This window comes from Lepidochelys kempii, chromosome 2 (assembly GCF_965140265.1).
Source record: "Lepidochelys kempii isolate rLepKem1 chromosome 2, rLepKem1.hap2, whole genome shotgun sequence".
Lineage (NCBI taxonomy): Eukaryota > Metazoa > Chordata > Testudines > Cheloniidae > Lepidochelys > Lepidochelys kempii.
The window spans coordinates 265,453,101-265,471,026 of record NC_133257.1 but is presented as its reverse complement, the minus strand read 5'-3'; the positions used below and the strand labels follow the sequence as shown (position 1 = coordinate 265,471,026).

General features: G+C 51.3%; 1 protein-coding gene across 1 annotated transcript in view; it reads right to left on the bottom strand.

Moving 5' to 3' along the window:
• Window positions 1–17,926, bottom strand: part of NBEAL2 (neurobeachin like 2) — a 173,507-nt gene that overhangs the window by 133,949 nt on the left and 21,632 nt on the right. The window contains 1 exon segment of the mRNA XM_073334853.1: window positions 16,326–16,453. Within this exon segment, the coding sequence (XP_073190954.1) occupies window positions 16,326–16,400 (75 nt within the window). The 5' untranslated portion in view covers window positions 16,401–16,453.

Sequence of the window (17,926 nt, the reverse complement as noted above, 5' to 3'; positions counted from 1 at the left end):
AGTGACAGGCTCAGCGGGGCCAGGCACTCTCTGTTTCTCTGAGTCACCAACTGCTTGCAGGGCAGTTTCCTTGTCAATTTCGGATCACGCAGACATCTCCGGGCTCCCCAGCTTTACATTCACCAGGACCCCAGGCTTTGCAGATGCTCCAGTGCTTAGATCTGAATGCCAGAAGGGGCCATTAGCTCATCTAAGCTGACCTGTTGCCTAATACAAGCCAGGGACTCTCACCCAGTTACTCCTGTAGCGAGTCCAGTGACTTGTGGGGGGCTACAGCATCTTCCCAAAAAACCCTCCAGCCTCGATCTGAAGACATGGAGAGAGGGTACATCCACCATTTCCCTTGGCAAGCTATTCTAATGGTTAAATCAACACACTTGAAAGAACTGAGCCTTATTTCCAATCTGAATTTGTAGGGCTTCAGCTTCTCCCACTGGTTCCTGTTAGGCCCTTCACCATTAGATTAATGAGACCTTTGGTACCCATCAGTTTCTCCCCAGGAGGGTACTTAGTGTATCAAGTAACCTTCTCAATCTTTTTGATAAGCTAAAGTCTCCCCCCGCAAGGCAATTTCTCCAACCCCCGAATCATTTTTGTGGCTAGCGGGATTCGGTCTTGGAAATTGGAAACTAGAAGAGACATCAGTTTATTGGCCTTGTCTACACCAGCCTGCATTGGTTTAATCCAACTGGGTTAGTTAAACCTCTACAAACCCATGCGTGGGCGTTCCGGTTGGTTTTGCTTCAGCTGATTGGGACACAGCTGAAGTTAAACCAAAAAAAAAAAAATCGGTTTAAGCCAAAAAAAAAGTGTCCCAGAGAACTTTAAAGGTACACTGGCTCAGCTCTGCATGTAAATAAGCACCGTGGGTTTAAATCCACCCCCCCAAGCCTGACCTCCTGCACAACCCAGGCAATTGAATTCCACCTCACTGGTCCCCCAGCAAGCCAGCCCAGGGCCATTCCCCACAGGGCATTCATTAAGTCTCATTTTAACTGATCCATTGCTTCCAGAACCTCACTGGGGAGGATATCCCACAAAAAAACAGTCCTCCACTAAAGTCCTTAGATTCTTGGCTTGGTTATTATCTAATGGGCAAGTTAGACATATCCAACCCTCTATTTTCTCCCCATTTTGATACTGATCAGCCCTCAGATCAATCAGTTTTTCTCTTCTCTTTCTGGCCCCATGTCCAGAAGTGGTCACTGGATTCCCAGAGCGGTAACTTCAGAGCCATGGAAGAGAAGGATGTAAGATCACCTACCAAGCAGCATGGAGCAGACAGATCTTTATGGTCTCACTGCCGCAATGAACCTAGTGTGAGCTCAGACCAAACCTCGGGAACTGGGCAGGCTTCCTTGTGAAGAGGTTTCTTATAGCTGTTGGCCTACACTTATTCAAACAAAATACAGCAGATATTTGTAAGCCGCCTAAGGGGTAGGCAAGCGTGCGGCACGTGCGACAGACACTGATCCTCTCCCCTGCCACGTCCAGATCTGCGCCTGTCAGATCCAGAAGGGGCTGAGAGCTGCAGATGGCTTTCCACGTCAGACAGTCAGCCAGTCCCTTCTCAACTGCAAAGAAAGCCTCCAAGAAAGAGGCACCGGGGGAGTCGGGGTATTGAATTCAACAGGAGCAAGAGCAGGACTGGTTTTTTGAAAGCCTGGAACTTGCCAAAAGTTGGGTGATTACAGCAAAAATTGCAGAGAGCTCCTTAAAAAAAAAGAAAAAAGAAATCCAGGGAAGTTGCACGTGAAGACCACTGAGCCAGCTCCTTGCGCCGTCTCATCACCCTGGTATCCGCAGCTACTTCTGCCCCTCTCGGATACCAGGGCAGTTTCTCAGGGAGAATTGTGCCAAGCCTCAGACCCACCCACAGCTTTTATCCCTGCTGGGGCATCCAGGCCCACCCAGCAAGGCTGATGTACAGTTCTAGCAGCGCCCCCAGGATGTCACGGAGAGCACAGGGTTCAAAACGTCACATGGATGGAGCAAGTGACCAACGGGAGCAATTGCTACAAATCCAGGTCTTCCCTTCGGCAGGGCTGGGACGGGGCGTCAAAGTAAAATGTCTTTGGAACTTGCTTCCCCCAGCCTCGATCCACGGAAGCCCAGATTCATTAGCCCAATGGCTGTCCTGCCAAGCCCATCTTTAGTCCAGGCATTTGGGGAGCAGGCGGAGAGGGTGCCGCAGGGTCGGGGACTTTGGATCCTTGGCAGGGGAGGTTCACTAGTGGTAGGCCGGCCATGCTACATACCGATCTCCATTTCAGAAGTTGGAGGAGGGCTCATTAGACCCCCGAAAAGGAGACCCCACCAGCACATAAAAGCCGGACTTCCAGGTGTAAGGTGGCAGTGGATGGTTACTGGTGGGTTAGGGGATCCCAGCCCAGACGAGGTCTCCCCACCATGTCTCTGGAAGTCAGCCGTTCCCGTCTTCGGGCTGGGTCATGCCGCAAGCTCCGTGTTGTCCTTGCAGCGACTAGACAGGGACGGCCTCCTTCACTGTCTCACCTGGGTCAGGGTATAGCATTAGGGGCAGCCAGCGGCATTCATTGCCCCAGGCCAGGAGAGCGCTCCACCCCACACAACTAACTCATCTGGGCAGATCAGCTTCGGGGACCGTTGCCAGGAGGCTCCCCAGCTGAAAGGCAAGCGTCACACCTCTCCCGGCCCCGGGGATGGGGCACCCTTTCAGGAGCACTGGGGCTGCTGGCCCTCCTCCCGAAATGAGGGGGATGGTTCAGTGAGCGCAGCACATCTGTTGCTTTGCAATGCCTGGGGGCTCCACTCTGGAGCCACGGAAGGCCCCCCCCCGCCAGAAGAGCACACCCAGCCTGGGAGACAGATGGCGACTCTTATGACCCCAGGCCGAGCCTTGAACAGACAGCAGCTATGGGGCCATGCCAGCTAACACCTGATTTCCGCAGACACCCGCTGCACTGCAGTAGCCAGATGGGCCCCAATAGCTAGCAGCCCCAACAACACGCGCTCAGGGTGGGGGGGAGGGGAGGAGGGGTCCCAGGAACCACTGGCTTCGAATCCAGCCATGCAGAAGGGAACCCAGGGCAGTTGCTCTTCCTAAGAGACATTTGGTGCTTAGCTGTAGGACGGTGCCACCCCATCAGGATTGTACAGCTCCTGACACCGGGGGGTAGAGGGAGTCAAACACATGAAGAGAGTCCCGAAGAACCTGTAGTCTAATTTAAGGCAAGACCAACAGAGAGACAGCTCCGGGAACACAGTGATGTAGGACTAGCCTCCTATATATAGGTGTGAGTGTGACAGAACATATTCATGATCTCAGTGCCTTTAGCATGAGGGAGATCCGAGGGAGATCGGCTGCTGAGTTACAAGCTAGAGGTGATTTCCTCACCCTCTCCTACCCCATGCATGCCACGCCTGTGATGGTCGGCTATCAGCACCCACAGCGGGTCCTGTGAATACCCAGCATGTCCCGGCTACACCTACAGCAGGGCGCCAGGAGCCAGGAAATTCTATGTTGCAATCCCAGCCCAGCGACTCCCCCCTCCCCTCTGATCTTGGCCAAGTCTCACAGGTTGCGTGGCAAGCCCCTGCCTGTAAAGCGGAAGGACACATTTAAGATTGCAGTAGCCCCAGGAAGCCTCGGCCAAATACCTCAGATCACCATTAACTGCTGTACGAGAAAACCCCAAAACCTCACACACAAACATGACTTGTGACCAGAGGGCCCTCTTCCACTTCTTCATGCACTATTACAGTGCAGAGAGCACATATTCACTATTGCATTGTGATCGCACCTAGCAGCTCCAGGTGTGGCCTGCTCATCATGCTGCTAGGTAGTTCATAAAGAGAACAAAAAACCCTAAAGTTATATTAGTGTATAACGGACTGCACATGTCCCACCTCTCTCTCTCAAGCAAACACACTGGCCAGCATAAACGCACCAAAGTGAAGCGCTAGGATAACCGTACAAGCTGTTTCCGAGGGGTAGCCGTGTGAGTCTATCTGCAAAAAAAACAAACAAACAAAAAACGGAGGAGTCCTTCCTTGTGGCACCCATACCACCACCACGGGCTGGTCTTTGTAAAGAGCTTTGAGAAGAGCAGGCCACAGTCCACTGAGGTGAACGTCGAAGCTCAGCTGTGGGCGGCCAAAGGAGTCTGCAGTGCAGCGGGGCTGCGTGAACCCCGCTAAAGAAGGGCATCGGCGGTGGCGCGACGGAGCATGACCCCCATTGCACTGCAGCTGTGTAAGTGAACCAGACTCCGGGGATTTAAGAGGCCCTGATTTCTCCGACTGAGGTGCAGCGTTTGTTTCAGCTCAGAAAAGATTCCAGCTCGGTTCACATGGGGCGGGCGGGGGACACACACAGCACGCCTCACTGCTCTGATTAGCAGAGAATGGGGCTGAACACCCAGCGAGCGGAGGTGTAGCCAGGTGGTGTGTACTTTTGCAATAGGCAGATGTCAAATATTTGCTCTGCATGTACACGCCCATCCTGCCACCTTCCCCCACCAGCCAGTCAGGTCCACAAACAACTGCGCTCATAATGCTTTCCCTGCAAGCCGGATCCCTCAAACAGGTCACAAAAGTGAGTCCTGAAGAAAATTCTGTGCAGGCAGGCAGAACTCATTGCAGATCAAGGCCATGGGGAAGTGGGGTATTAGCAGACCCTACTCTAACTGGTACTGGATAATCAAGCCATGGAGGCCTTTTCTACATGGGCTTTTTTCTCCCCCCAGAAGTTGCCCCAAGTTCCTTGGCTGGGGGTGGCACAGGGAGCTGCCGTTGACCCTTCTGGTTTAGTAAATACTTATATGGGAAGTGCTCTAACCAAGGCCTGAAACACCCGTTAACGTCTGTCTCATAGCAACCATCAGGGAGATTTCATAATGCTACCCAAATCCATTGACGAACCCCACTCCGTATGAGGGGCACCAGCAGGGCTGGACCCGGGACCCCTCCACCTCAAAGTTTAAGCTTCTGCACATTGAGCGAAGTGGCTAGCTCCCCTAAGCGGCATCCTCTTCTGGGGAGGAACACACAGGTCAAGAAACCAATCCTGATAGACCATTTTCTGGCCCCAAGCCCAGACGGTCTCTCCGCAGCTCTGTTTCCACAACTGACACTTCCACCCACAGCTACGGAGCTGTGACCAGAAACACACCAAAAACAAGGACCCCAAGCCCAAATCCTACAAGTTAGAGACCCGGCTTTCCAAAGAGGCTGCTCTGGAGAGACCACCACCATCATGGGAGGGTCGTTCGGAAGAGGGGGACAGAGACGCGGGAATCCCATTGAAGAACGCCCTGCGTTGGGAACAGAGCTGGGTGCTAGCGGTCTGGGGCCCAAGAGTACTGAGATTCTAATCGCTCTACTCCTTGAACCTCTGTGTTCCCGGGTGAACCACTTACCCTCTGAGTCAGTTTCCTCATTTGTAAAAAATGAGTAATAAATATGTGCATCACGAGGGTGTTGCACGGATTAGCTAAGGTTGGAGAGGAGAGCGTTACATGCAAGGTAAAGTTATTCCGCACTCCCCAGTAACCAATCCCAGTCATCTACCAGAAGGAGGAGGAGATCAGGGAAGTTACTTTAAAAGCAGGAAAAGGGTAACGGCTGGATTCTGCAGACACCCTGCCCCTTCGCCTCTTGCCCTAAGCAGTGAGCATATCACCAGGACAACCTGTGCCTAAAGGAAGCCACACGAAAAGGGGCTCTGGCAGGGTTAACCACGTGGCTGAGCTGCCAGACCAGGGAGCGACTAGAAACAGAAACAGGGATGAAGTTTCCAGCAAGGGGAGCTGACAAACAAATTATGACAGGTCTAAGGAGCAGTCTGATTAGCGAGGCCACAAGGGAGGGGGAAAAAAAATTCTCACGGTCAGGAGTTTGACAGCCTGCTTTGACATCTCCCCGTCTCCTTGCAGTGCTGGAGTTAACCCCATCTCAGTCCTTCGACGGGTGTCTGCAGGAGAGGAAGTCCCGTGTCATTCAGCCGAACGCCAGCAACCCAATCTCCCAGTGGCTGAGCCGCGGCAGACTTTGCGGAGCGCAGGAAGCGCTTCCAACAGTCAGTCACTGTTCAAGATACAGCACTATCGGGCTTCGCACGTGCTTGGGGGACAGGAAACTGCTCCTTGGTAGGAGATCCAGATGCTGAGGAAGGGGGGGAAGGACAGGGTTGGACAACAGTAATTGGTAGGTGCAGGTGACAGCTGTGCACTCTGTAGTCAGAGGCCCACCCCGGGAGACCTATCCCCGAGGGAGAAAACACACCCACAAAGGCTGCTTTGGAGGAGGTGAGTGGCAGCAGGAGGGAGGAGTTTGCCTTCACTCTCTCCTTCCTTAGTGGAGTGGTGGCCAAGAGATAGGGCACTGGACTGGGAGCCAGGAGATCAGAATGCTATTCCCCGCCTGGCCGCTAGTAACTTGCCCTCAGTTATAACTGTGCCTCAGTTTCCTTATTTGGGGATTATTATAATTCCCTTCCTTTGTGAAGAGCTTTGGGATCCCTCGGTGAAAAGCATCGTACTGTTACCGGGTAGTTAAGGGTCCAAGAAGATGTGGTCAAAATCATATAGGTGACCTTAAAACTAAGAACTTGCCCTGGATGGCGGGTTGTCCTTAGACTCTTCTGCCTACCAGATCTCCTGTTTTTCGTACATTTGTTTCCAAGACAGCATGTTGATTTCACACTTTGTGTTGATTCGTGGGCCCCCAATGTTAATTTACTCTGGTGTATTACAAGATGTAACACGATAATAGAAGTGTCATAATGCTGTCATCCAAACTGAGTCTGTATGAATGGTCTCTTTGTAACACTGGGTAGAGTCAGGCAGACACAGACTCTGGGTGACGAGTACAGAAGAAAGAGTTGCTTTGGTCAAAATGAATGAAAAACACCACAAGTCATTAAATTTCCATCAGTAAAGCGACGTGTTCGGTTCAGGGCACGTACGACCAACTCCCAATGAATTCTACGTGATGCCGTCAGGGCGTTTCAACCAACGCCCCAAACATTTGATGGCTTTAAAAAGTCGAAGGCTGAGCACAGTCGAGCCAGAGCAATCTCTTGGAGAGCTGATCCCCAAACCAAGTCACTCATTAACCCCTCCACACGGTCTCACCCCGCTTCTCAGCAAAGCTTTTATAGCAGTGGGGTGTCCTACAGGTGCGGTCCTCAGAGGCAGGGATCCCCTTGCTTTAGATGGGAAGCCGCAGAAATCTGATCAGAGTCAATGCAGAGGGGCCAGGGTCCCAGGCAGCATCTTTGAACCCTGCACTCCCAGCAAAAACTCGTCTAGCACACCCACACAGAGGGTGTCACCGTGCCCCTGCAGGGAAGACCCGTCTGCAGGGGGAAGGGCCAAGACTACACGCAAGCGGCTCGCCCCGGAGAGGGTGAGGCAGTCCAAGGAGACAGCCCTGGAGGACGTTACCGTGTGTACGGTCCAGTTCTTACGTGTGGGAATACACCAGCAGTGGCAATATACTGGGAGTCTCCTATTTGTCCCCCATCTTTTCCAACGCATCGCGTAAGGGCGCCTGGCACTCCAACAGGCCTGAGAAATTGCCGTGTGAGTCAGACGGACACACTGACAAGCAGCGTGAAAGGCAGCAGTTTCCACATCAACCTCTCAAGTCTGGGTTCACCTACTCTTTTAGGGTTCACCCAGCACCCAGGCAGCACGTCCCATGTTCAGAGCATCTGTAAGATGGGGCTGATGGTACTGCCATGCCTCACAGGTGGGTCGGGAGGACAGTCACATTCGGGCTTGTGAGGTGCTCAGATACTGCAGTAATGCGGGCCAGACAATAAGCTAATGAATCCTCTCCACCCCCTGCATGTGTACATGGTCAGTGTCATTATCCCCAGGAGGCAGAGAGGTAAAGCGACTTCCCCACAGTCGCACGGGAAGTTAGTGCCAAGCTAAGACTAGAACTTGCATCCTCTTGACTCTCAGCCATTTTTCCAGGCCGCTCTGCCTTCCTCTGACTGATTAAAAATGCATTATACACTGAGAAATCAGCTGCATGTCAGCGGAAATCACTCGTTTCACATGTACCACACTAACAAGCTTTATCTTAAATAGGTGACAGCGGCAGAGATAGGCAAGCAAAAAGTACCCCAGTGAGAGCCGGATTAAGAAGGGAGCATTGAGTCAGACTGGCTTATCTGGAGAGCCAGAACAGATCCGACAGGACAGGGCAGAGAGTCTGTGGAGCTCCCGGAGCACCTCCTCAAAGGCACAAAGGGTAAGCTCAGCACGCAGGCAATGCAGGGGGAGGGAGGGGTGAGCTCAGCACCCAGGCAATGCAGGGGGAGTCAGGAGTCATCTTTTGGGGGAGTGGAGGAACAAGTCAGTTCAGTGAATCTGAGTTTTTGCTCCTTCGAGGAGACATGCAAGAACCCGGATGGGATGGGGACAGAAGCAAACACGAAACCTCGCTGTACTGAAATCGCTCTGCTTCCCAGGTGCCCCCAAAAGGTAGAATCCTATTAGTGTTCTACAATATTGTCCTGCGGTAATCCGGAGCCCTGGCCGAGTTGTGCTAGACGCTGTGCAGGCCTACGGGAAACAAAAATCACAAGAGACTCCCCCCAACACACACAGAATTAATTGGGAGCAGATATGGGATAAAACGATAAAACAGCCTCCCTGTACTGTTGCTGTTTGCAGAGCTGCTCAGGGCAAACTACAGCCCGCTGGACCCTCCTGCCCGGCCCCTGAGCTCCTGGCCCAGGAGGCTAGGCCCCAGCCCCTCCCCTGCTGTTCTCCCTCCCCTCAGCCGCAGCTCACTGTGCCATGGGCGCAATGCTCCGGGCGGCGAACTCTTGCCGGGCAGCACAGCTGCAGCGCCCGGCCTGACCCGGCGCTCTGTGCTGCACGGCGGCGTGGCTGGCTCCAGCTGGGCAGCGCGGCTGCCTCTCCTGGTGCTCTGGACGGCACGGCAGTAGCGCCACCAGCCACCGGTGCTCCAGGCAGCGCGGTAAAGGGGCAGGGAGCAGGGAGCGAGGGGGGTCGGATAGAGGGCAGGGGAGTTCAGGATGGTGGTGGTCAGAGAGCGGTGGTGTGGATAAGGGTTGGGGCAGTCAGAGGGCGGGGAACAGGGGGGTTGGATGGGGGAGGGGTCCCGGGCGGGCAGTCAGGAAGGAGGGGGGATTGGATGGGACGGCGGGTGGGGGGGGCAGCAATCAGGGGCAGGGGTTCTAGCGGCAGTCAGGGAGGAGTGGTTGGATGGGGCAGGAGTCCCGGGGGTGGAAGTCAAGAATGAGAGGAGGGCTTGGATGGGGCGGCAGGGGGCAGTCAGGGGACAGGGAGGGGTTGGATGGGGCAGGAGTCCCAGGGGAGCCATCAGGAGCCAAGAATGGGGGCGGGGGGTGTCAGATGGGGGCGGGGGACGGATCACAACTGGCTGTTTGGGAAGGCACAGCCTCCCCTAACCGGCCCTCCATACAATTTTGGAAACCCAAGGTGGCCCTCAGGCCAAAAAAAGTTTGCCCACCCCGGTCTAGGAGCTCAGAGCCCGGCAGGTCCTCTCACTCCTTTGCAACCCGACGTTTGAGTTAGCACCGAGCAAATCCAAGCGGGCGCTCGTATTTTTTCGTTTGAGACAACGTGGGCTGGTAAGAGGACAGGGCTCTAGGTCACATCCAGCGGTAGAGCCAGGGAGAACCTCTGAATACGTATTGGTTTCTCACAACGTACAGTTCTCGGCTCTAACCCTCACCTGCACAAATGCAAGTGACACTACATAGGAAGGGCTGTAGGAGGTGGGGTGGGGGGATATCGTGCATGGACAGTTTAAGTGGACTGTGAGCTCTCTGGGACTAGAACCATCGCTTATGCTCTGCAGAGCGGACGGTTCTTGGGGTACCCAGGTCTGCGAGTCACCTTCGTACCCCACTGCCTCTAGCCATCCTGGGCAGGGCTACCACCACTGGCCTCTTTGCCACTCAAGCCCTCTCCTCGGGTCTACGCCAGTCCTGCCTTTGCCTTGCGGGTTAACACTGGGTGCACCTCGGTCCTGAAGTCGCTTGGAATTGTTCCTCTAGGACATCCAGCCCCAGACACTGGCCACACAAATCTTAGATCCTATGCCCCCAAAGGAGCATACCCCAGTTTACTAGTTTTACCTGAAGTCACCACTCTGTAAAAGTCACACGAACGCTTCAAACAATAGCGAAGTTCTTAAAGAACGAATTGAGAGTTAACTAGAAACAGGGGAGTGGTGGAAACAAGTGGTTACGATACCAAACCCATACCACATGAACCGGGGGCTACATTTGCTAGAAGTTACCTTTCCTAGCTATGGAAGTAGCTTTTCCATAAAGCATGCTTTCAGTAGAAATACATTACCTGTACATATATCTCGCAATGATTTTGAATCTTGGCAAGTTACAAGCTTTCTATAGACCCCTTACATGTTACTTTCTATGGAAAGATACCGTGCAAGCTGTGTTTGGTGTGGTGAGTTTGTCCGGTCTGAAGCAAGTTGTTTGCAAAGAACAGGGGACTCTTTGCCGAAGAGCTTGTGTTACCAAGCATACTGATGGCATCCAATAAATATCAGTATGCATACATCCCTGTAACCCTAGAACCTGAGAAGCCTAGTGCACCTACAACATTAAAGCATCATTTTAATGGCCTATTCATAAGCTATAGGAAAAAAGCAAAAGCCGTTGAGTGCCAAAATATCCATTGGCTGGGTTATTCTCAAGGACAAAGAGCCTCGCTTTGGCAACAGGTGCTGTATTCTAGGACAATCAAAACAGGACAGCCAACACAAAGCCAACAAACAATTGTCAAAGACAGGCCTCTGGAAACCCACTCCTCATAGGCAAGAGATGCTTTGGTTGTGTACATACAAGAAGAAGAAAAAATACACAGAGAAGTCAATTTCAGAACGGGGCATGCCTTGTTTAAATAGCCCTCTCTTTATTATTAATGGATGCAAAGGAATTAGACAGGTTCATGGAGGATAGGTCCATCAATGGCTACTAGCCAGAAGGGTGAGGGATGTTACCTCATGCTCTGGGTGACCCTAAACCTCCAACTGGCACTGACCGCTGTCAGAGACAGGATCCTGTGCTCAAAGGACCATTGGTCTGACCCAGTATGGCCGTTCTTATGTTCTGTATCCACAGTGATTCTGTCGCCCCTACTTCCATTGAGTAGTACCGTAAGTCCTCGATTTTCCTCCCCCATTGACTATTCCAGCAATAAGGTCCTACTCATTGCATCACAGAGGTACATAAAGTCATGAGTGGTGTGGAGAAAGTGAATAAGGAAAAGTTATTTATTTGTTCCCATAATATAAGAACTAGGGGCCACCAAATTAAATTAATGGTTAGCAGGTTTAAAACAAATAAAAGGAAGTTCTTCTTCACTCAGCCAACCTGTGGAACTCCTTGCCTGAGGAGGCTGTGAAGGCTAGGACTATAACAGGGTTTAAAAAGAGAACTGGATAAATTCATGGAGGTTAAGTCCATTAATGGCTATTAGCCAGGATGGGTAAGGAATGGTGTCTCTAGCCTCTGTTTGTCAGAGGGTGGAGATGGATGGCAGGAGAGAGATCACTAGATCATTACCTGTTAAGTTCACTCCCTCTGGGGCACCTGGCATTGGCCACTGTCGGTAGACAAGATACTGGGCTGGATGGACCTTTGGTCTGACCCAGTATGGCCGTTCTTATGTTCTTACTCACCATCTGACTGTATATTTCATAGCTGGAGGGGTGGCGGGAGGTGGGGGAATCAGTCTCTAAATACGATACCCCGAAAGTGTGGAAGAAGAAATCCTGAGTAATTTCAGAGATTTTAGTCAAAAGAACAGTAGCACAAACCGAAATCCTTTTACACTGAGGAGTGGCATCACCTTAAAAGTTACTTTCCACACCTCACCTAGTGGGGGTGGAGTGCAAAGGGGGGTTATATTTACTACTGTGAAAAGTGGCAAGAAACGCAAGAGAAAGTTACTAAAGAATCATCGAATCCCACGAACAGCCCATCAGTGAGCTGTAGCTCACGAAAGCTTATGCTCAAATAAATTGGTTAGTCTCTAAGGTGCCACAAGTACTCCTTTTCTTTTTGCGAATACAGACTAACATGGCTGTTACTCTGAAACAGGACGGTTAGACATCGCCAGAAATCCACCCTCCAGGAACATTAGCCCAAAACTCGCAGTCAAAGAAGGCAGAGGGCTTTTCCAGGAGGATCCTGGTGCCGCACCATCCACAAACGCTGCTGGATTCTCCCAGGTCGCCCCAGCTTTGCTACCTGCTGCCGCAGGCTCAGCATGAACAGGGCACGCACTGGCAGGGACTCGAGTGGCTTGTGTTACATTCCGGTGAGACACAATGCAAGTGCAACAGCTTCCATACCATCCTCGCTAACAGCGCTGACGGGACAAAAAGAGAGGGAAGTCTCTGTGTCACGAGGAGTTTCCAACGAATCAATTTTTTGTTTGGTTAGAAATTCTGTAACCGATGAAATGTGTTCCAGTTAGTGTGGGGGGGAGGAGGGCTGGCTCACGTTTTTACTCCCCACTGGCAAATGGGGGTGGGGGTGAAGATGTGTGAAAATGAAAGTGGTTCTCTCCCACACGCTTTTTTGGTAATTAATATTTTGCACTAAAAAAAATTTTGATCCAAAATTGGGGGGTGGGGGGGGAGTATTTTCCATCCCCCAAAAAAGTCACGGGAAAGTTTTTGGTCACCTCAGGTACCGAACACTAGCTTCAGCACTGTTCTGCCACGATCAACCTCACTGACAAGTGTTGACTATTCAAGGAGACCCCAACACTATGTGCTTCGGTTTCCTAGATCCCCCAATTTCCCATTTTCCCTGTTTGGTCCCTGCAGGCTGTCGGCCTGTCACCCCCTGCCCAGGAAGGACCAATGCCTGCTCTGACCCTTTCCTTCCCAGCCTGGTTTTGATCTTCACACAGATTCAGAGCAACCCACAAGCCATGTCCCTAACTAAAGGAGGCTGCCCATGCCCCTTGCATCTCTCCCTCCGCTCCAATGCCAGGCACAGGACAAGCCACGCTGCATCCTGCAGCTCTTCCCTTCAACTAAGTTCTTTTAGCCCTTTATAGGAATCCCCTGATGCAGCTGGGTCTGAGCATCCCAGGCCCAAACTCCTGTTCTGAAAAAAAGGCAACGTTTCCCAGCAGGGCTGGCTGCCCCCAGGCCTTAATGTGCAGGGCAGACATAGAGCCTGGGCTGAGAGGGTGACTCCGCTTTGAGTCCAAGCCCCCTCGCTGTGTACACACAAAGCTGTGACTTGGGTCAGCAAGCACTCAGCTCCTCAGTTCTAGGGCCCTGGGGGAGCCAGAGCTCGAGTCCCACTGTGACTTGCGTCCAAGGCTGGGCATTTTGCAGGGTGGAGACAGTTCAAGCTGCAGACAGGAGTCAGGTGGTCTGCGTAGTGCAGTATGGGTGTCTTAGCATGGCTGAAACACCGGGGTCCAGTAACCATAAACCCAGGTTTCTGATGCAGTGTGGACACAAGCACAGGCTTGGACACACCAGGCCCATAGTCTCAGGCTTAGTGTGGAGCGTAGACATGCCCAAAAAGGACAAAGCACCCTGTTACAGTCCCCACATACCTGCTCTTGATTAACTGACCCCTTGAACGGTCTCTTACAACGGTTGAGGGTGAGAACTACCTATGCTAAACAATCTGCTCCACCTTGCCTTTAGCTGTCAGGCTGACTGCATTTCCCAGCCCTGAAGAAAAGCTCCGTGCAGCTTGAAAACTTGTCTCTCTCCCCAGCAGAAGTTGGTCCATCCACCTTGATTATGCCATTTAGCTAAATCCTTGACCGCTCCTGCCAGGTACATGCCAGTGCCAATCTAGCTGCCCATCAGCACAGTTCGGGATGCCATAGAAAGTCAAATGCCAGCATATTTTCACTATTTCTCCCCACAGCACGCTTGTTTTTGCCACATTGGCTAAATCAGTAAGCTGCTAGAGACTCAAAGGCAGACGTACATGAAGGGCTAGATGGGACAGCAGCAACTGGTACATGAGCAACACTGAATCGCTGTTGAAAAAATCTTGATCTGAAGTTCTGAGTTTCATTCCCCCCCCCCCCTCCTTTTTATTGTGACATTGTCTCTCCAGCACATGCATCTGGCCTACTCCCTACTACAAGCCTTACAAGAAACCACCACCTACACACGCCAGAAGCAGCAAGGCAAATGTTTACACAGGCCTGCTAAACTAAGGAAAAGGAGGGGCCAGGGAATCTCACCTGTTTCCCCAGAAGTGGGAAAAGCACCCTAACATCAAAGACAGATTGGAGCGAGTTCAGAGAAAAGACAAGAATGATTTAAGGCATATACTTTCCAATCTTTTAAAGGGAGAGATTGAGCTCCGTGAATCTATTTAGTTGAACAAAAAAGTTAAGGGGCGACTTGATCCCAGCTAATGGGCTCTTCAGTCTACCAGACAAAAGTCTAGCAAGATCCAATGTCTGGAAGATGAAGCTAAACAAATTCAAAGAAGAAATAAGGCGTACTTTTAAAAAACGAAGAGTGAGGGTGATTAACCACTGAAATAATTTACCGAGGGTTGTGGCAGATTCTCCATCACTGGCCATTTGTAAATCAAGAGTGGATGTTTTTCTAAAATACATGCTCTGGTTCAAACAGGAATTAATTCAGGGATGTTCTACGGCCTGTATTATACAGGAGCTCAGAGGACACTTCTGCCTTTAAAATCTATAATGAATAAAAGACACTAGATGCTGAAGGTCTCCTTAATATAGAGGACCAAGGTGTAACAAGATCCAATGGCTGGATGCAGAAATCAGCAGAGATTAAACTGGAAGCAGGGTGCTTTTTTCCCCCCTAAAGACTGAGAGGGTAATTAACCAGTAGAACAGCTGAAAGGCAAGTTACAGTAGTTAAGGCATTCCTTTGCGAAAACTGTGTTCCTGCTTTCCTGCCACGTTGTCCCCACAAAGGGATTAAACCAGAAGCCCAGAGAGCCCACAGCTTTGGTGAAGGATATAAGCGACCTGGGAGGTCTCAGTTTTTGGGGTCCAAGGTGGCAGCACTCCATGTCCCAAGGAAGGGCATCAGAGAAAAGGTCCGAGTCCAGGAGCGTGCCCTGGACCCCACAGCTAGAAACAGTGAGTACACCAGACCCACTTGGCTTGGAAGCATATGGAACCCAGAGACTGGGTCCATCGCAGCCGACTGGGAACTGTGGATTACTGGGCTGCAATCATAACAGTCCCTCCTGCCTTAGGATCTGCTGATCTCTGAAAACAGCTCTCTCACCCACGCTCACACAAATTAGAACTACACCTTAAAGCCCAGACTTGTCTTCCCTCACGAGAGATCGCTGCATTTCGTGACGCTGCGGTAAGACCGGGGAGGGGAGAGCCACAGCTGTGGGAACATGATGCAATACAACGTCTGAAGACCGGTGCTTGGTACCCTGATTTATTCCTTCCTTCCCTGCGGGAAGCAGCTCTCTCTGCAGTCACAAGGGAAAGTCTGCTGTGCCTGGTTTTGGTTCACCCCATGCAGGCTGGGGACCCGGTCTCCACAGAGACCAGCATGTCTGGATTAAAGAGAAGCATTCACAACGCCAGCATCTCAAGACCCTGAGCTGTATCCCCAACTTGACCTTAGATGAAAAAGCTCATAAAAACGACAAGAGTGGTGCTTCGAGCCCTCTGGCATCATCAATCTAGAGCTAGAACATTGAGGCCAATAAATAAAGACAGCTAAACACTTCAGACTATATCTCCCCCCTCTGGTGAGGGAGCAGAGGCAGGCTGGAGTTAAGAAATCACATTTCTATCTGAAATTTTCACACCATAACTTTTGTTGTGCTATGCCTCTGTGGAAGAGATTAGAACAGTCTGTTTGCTTTGCGCTTTTGACAGCTCTACAGGTTTTCTGGGTCTTAAATATATTAAATAATTTTGAGATTAGGCTTGGTGGAATTAGATTTTTTATATATATATATATATATAATTGAGGGATAATATCAACTTTTACACATTTTTTTTAGTTTTGTCTATTGACATTTTCACAGTTGTAGGAAATTAGAGGTGGCCAGACAACGAGAGACGTTGATTCACAAAGTGAAAGCTCCATAAACCATTAACATCACATGTCAAAATATACCAAGTCGATATCCTTAAAACCACTCATCTGTTTTTACTATTCATTCGCTAGTCCATTTGTAACAAACCTAATTCAAAAGTCTAAATCACTAGCTTTCGCCCACAAAGTCTTACTTTGCTTATCTGTATATTTTGATCATCAATGGAAATATTTTGCAGCTTGTGTAGGGTGAAATCTAGATTTACCGACAAAAATTGAATCCTTCCCAGCCTAGAGATCATCTTGAGTGCTCTTACACACAGCACGCACGTCCGGTACATATCACTCTTGGTTGAGTCATCAACGTTTTCGACCCACTCTCGGGGCAATAAACCTTTAAAGAATGAAGTCACATTTAGATACAGGCTACTTGATAACGCGACGTAAATAAATATTCATTTATTGTCTCTCTCAATCATTCCGTTGCTAACGAACAAAGCGTGAGACAGCACATTAAAGTCCCCTCACTCTGTCAGGAGCTGGAGAGCTAAGGATGTGGATAACTTATCCTTTTTGTAGGTTTGCGTTGTCACTATAACTTTCACGGTCACCTGTGCGCTGTAGGAGACTGACGTGCAGCACCGAGACATGATCTTGATTTGAACTAAGACAACACAGCCCCAGGGATGGCTCCCACTGGACATTCATCCAAGGGCTCCCACCACAGTATGAAGGCACTTTGCCAGAGGAGCATAACTGTGGTAAGAGGACAATGCACGAGTTGGCCAGCAAGGAGGACAGTCAGCGTAGGTCAAGGCTACATTCCATAAAAGTGACTAATTGCACTGAAGGGCTGGGGAAGATAGAGGAACGGGAGGTTGAGCCACCGTCTCCACTGTGCCATGCCCCATCAGTGGGGGAACCTGGTAAGGACTGAACAGAGCGCGCCAAAAAACTTCCTCCCCAGCCAGCAGGGGCTCGGCACGAGAACAGAATCTCACATGGGGGTGGGGGGACAGAGCTTGAGTTCTCCCTCCTAAACAGCTTGGAGGCACCATAAAGGTCTTTGCACCCCCCTGCGCTCATCTGAGCCTCGTGATGTTGACCAGGAACATAGGCTCAGAAGAACGCCTGAAATGTCCCAAGTGACCAGCTTATTCTGCTGCAGATCTCCCACCCGGCTTCCTAGCCCTGGGAAGTTTGGAGGAGGACACTTGGCCATCACCAAAGGGCCCTTTTGCCCCAGTGTCTCTGCTGTGCTCCTCACCCCGGTGCCACGCCTCCACCGCCACCTATGCCAGGTGACCACCACCTATGGGAACAGCAGACTCCTACCAGCCCAGGGCAGGAGAGCAGCTGCCAAGGAGCCAGCAGCCTGTCTGTTCCCTGGAAGTCACAATACCTTCCTGGAGCAAAGTTGAGATTTGGGCAGCTCCCAGCCATGCGTGGCGGCTCTTGACTCCTGCCCCATGCTGTGTGACCCCCCAGATCTCTCCCACCGCCCTGCCTCCCTGTCCAACTCCAGGCCAGCTCGGGACAAGAGATGGGAAGAGCCAGCTCTAGGAACTGGACTTTCCCCCCATGCAACAGCAGAGGCTCCTTCAGATCTCACAAGCAGCTTTCCCCACAGCCCAGCCCCATTGACCCACGCCCAAACACTCGCACCAGAGCTTCCTGTTAGCTGGGTCTCTGCTCACGCCTCCACTGTTGGCCAATCGGATCAGACACAGACTTTGCAGCTGCAGCAAGCTCAGGGTAGGTGGGGATGCATCACCTTGGCCACTCTGGTCAATACACAGACAAGAGCTCCCTCCCGAACCAACAGCCACACGAAGGGCCCAGCCCTGAGGCTTCTCTGCACCAGCTT